At 38.6% G+C, this 1,099-nt stretch overlaps 1 protein-coding gene across 1 annotated transcript in view; it reads left to right on the top strand.

The window, feature by feature from the left end:
- The window catches only part of LOC112075527 (vesicular glutamate transporter 2.1-like), a 24,177-nt gene that overhangs the window by 15,645 nt on the left and 7,433 nt on the right, over nt 1–1,099 (top strand). The window contains exon 9 of the mRNA XM_024142513.2: nt 157–267. Within this exon, the coding sequence (XP_023998281.1) occupies nt 157–267 (111 nt within the window). The remainder of the gene's footprint in view (nt 1–156; nt 268–1,099) is intronic.

Raw genomic sequence — 1,099 nt, 5'->3', positions numbered from 1 at the left:
AGTGACTTGTTTCAAGAGGGTTTTTCACTTGCAAAGGTTGTGATATGAGGTTGTTTTACTATACCCACTGTAGTTAAATGCACTGATTGAAAGTCACTTTGGATAAAGAGTATCTGCTAAATGATTCAAATGTATATTGTTGTTGCCTGTGTGTAGGGTTTGGAATGGAGGCCACCTTGCTTCTCGTGGTTGGTTTCTCTCACACCAAGGGTGTGGCCATCTCTTTCCTGGTCATGGCTGTGGGCTTCAGTGGCTTCGCTATATCGGGTGAGTAGTAGAACATTTTTAAAATGTTGTAAACAATTAAATGTTCAAGTTGAACACTCTCTTTTAGGCCCCGGGATTTAATCCTGTTCCGAGCTTTGTCGGCTATGCACCTTTTAAAGGTAATATTTCGGCGTTCACTTGTAATAAATAAACAAAAGCCAACTTAAACAGTTGCCTAATCAGTGTTATTCTGTGAGTTGAGTGGACAAGAATTTGCGCTAATGTGGTTAGTTTGTTTACTCAACAAACTGTGCTCGAAATGAGCTAAACTTGAACAAACTTGTTGAGTAGAATTACAAATTCATGTTTGCTCCAAACCACGCACTTCATTATCCTATTTCCCCAGCATGGTCTATTGCAGGTTCATTTTCATAATTGCTTGTTTCAGTAAATGGCTTTTCCAGTTTATATGATTTAGGTAGTCTCAATAGTCAATCTTCCCTACTRRGGCAGTCATTCTCAATGCAGGTTGCGGATGATTAAAAGTTAAAATTGTTGGAATTACACACGACTTTGCAAGCCAGTATAATGTTTCTTGCCGGTATGATATGGCCTCTAAAACAGGAYTTTCAGACCACTGTGTTAGGGTGTAAACTGAACCCTAAAATAAAGGTCTTCTGATATACTGTACAGAATATAATGTTGTGTCATAAACATTTTAAATGTAAAGATAACAACGCTACATATTCACTTGGACGCTCGCTTGGTGAACGCTACAGGACTGAAAGGCACTGTATACAACAACCCATGTCTCTGTCACTTAACAAACACATTCAATGTGTAGTAACTACAATCTGCTCGAAAGGCACACTGGGAAATATGCAAATAAGGT

The sequence above is a fragment of the Salvelinus sp. IW2-2015 genome, unplaced genomic scaffold (assembly GCF_002910315.2).
Source record: "Salvelinus sp. IW2-2015 unplaced genomic scaffold, ASM291031v2 Un_scaffold3220, whole genome shotgun sequence".
Taxonomy (NCBI): domain Eukaryota; kingdom Metazoa; phylum Chordata; class Actinopteri; order Salmoniformes; family Salmonidae; genus Salvelinus; species Salvelinus sp. IW2-2015.
The sequence above is the reverse complement of the archived record's forward strand: the minus strand, read 5'-3'. Positions and strand labels throughout refer to the sequence as shown.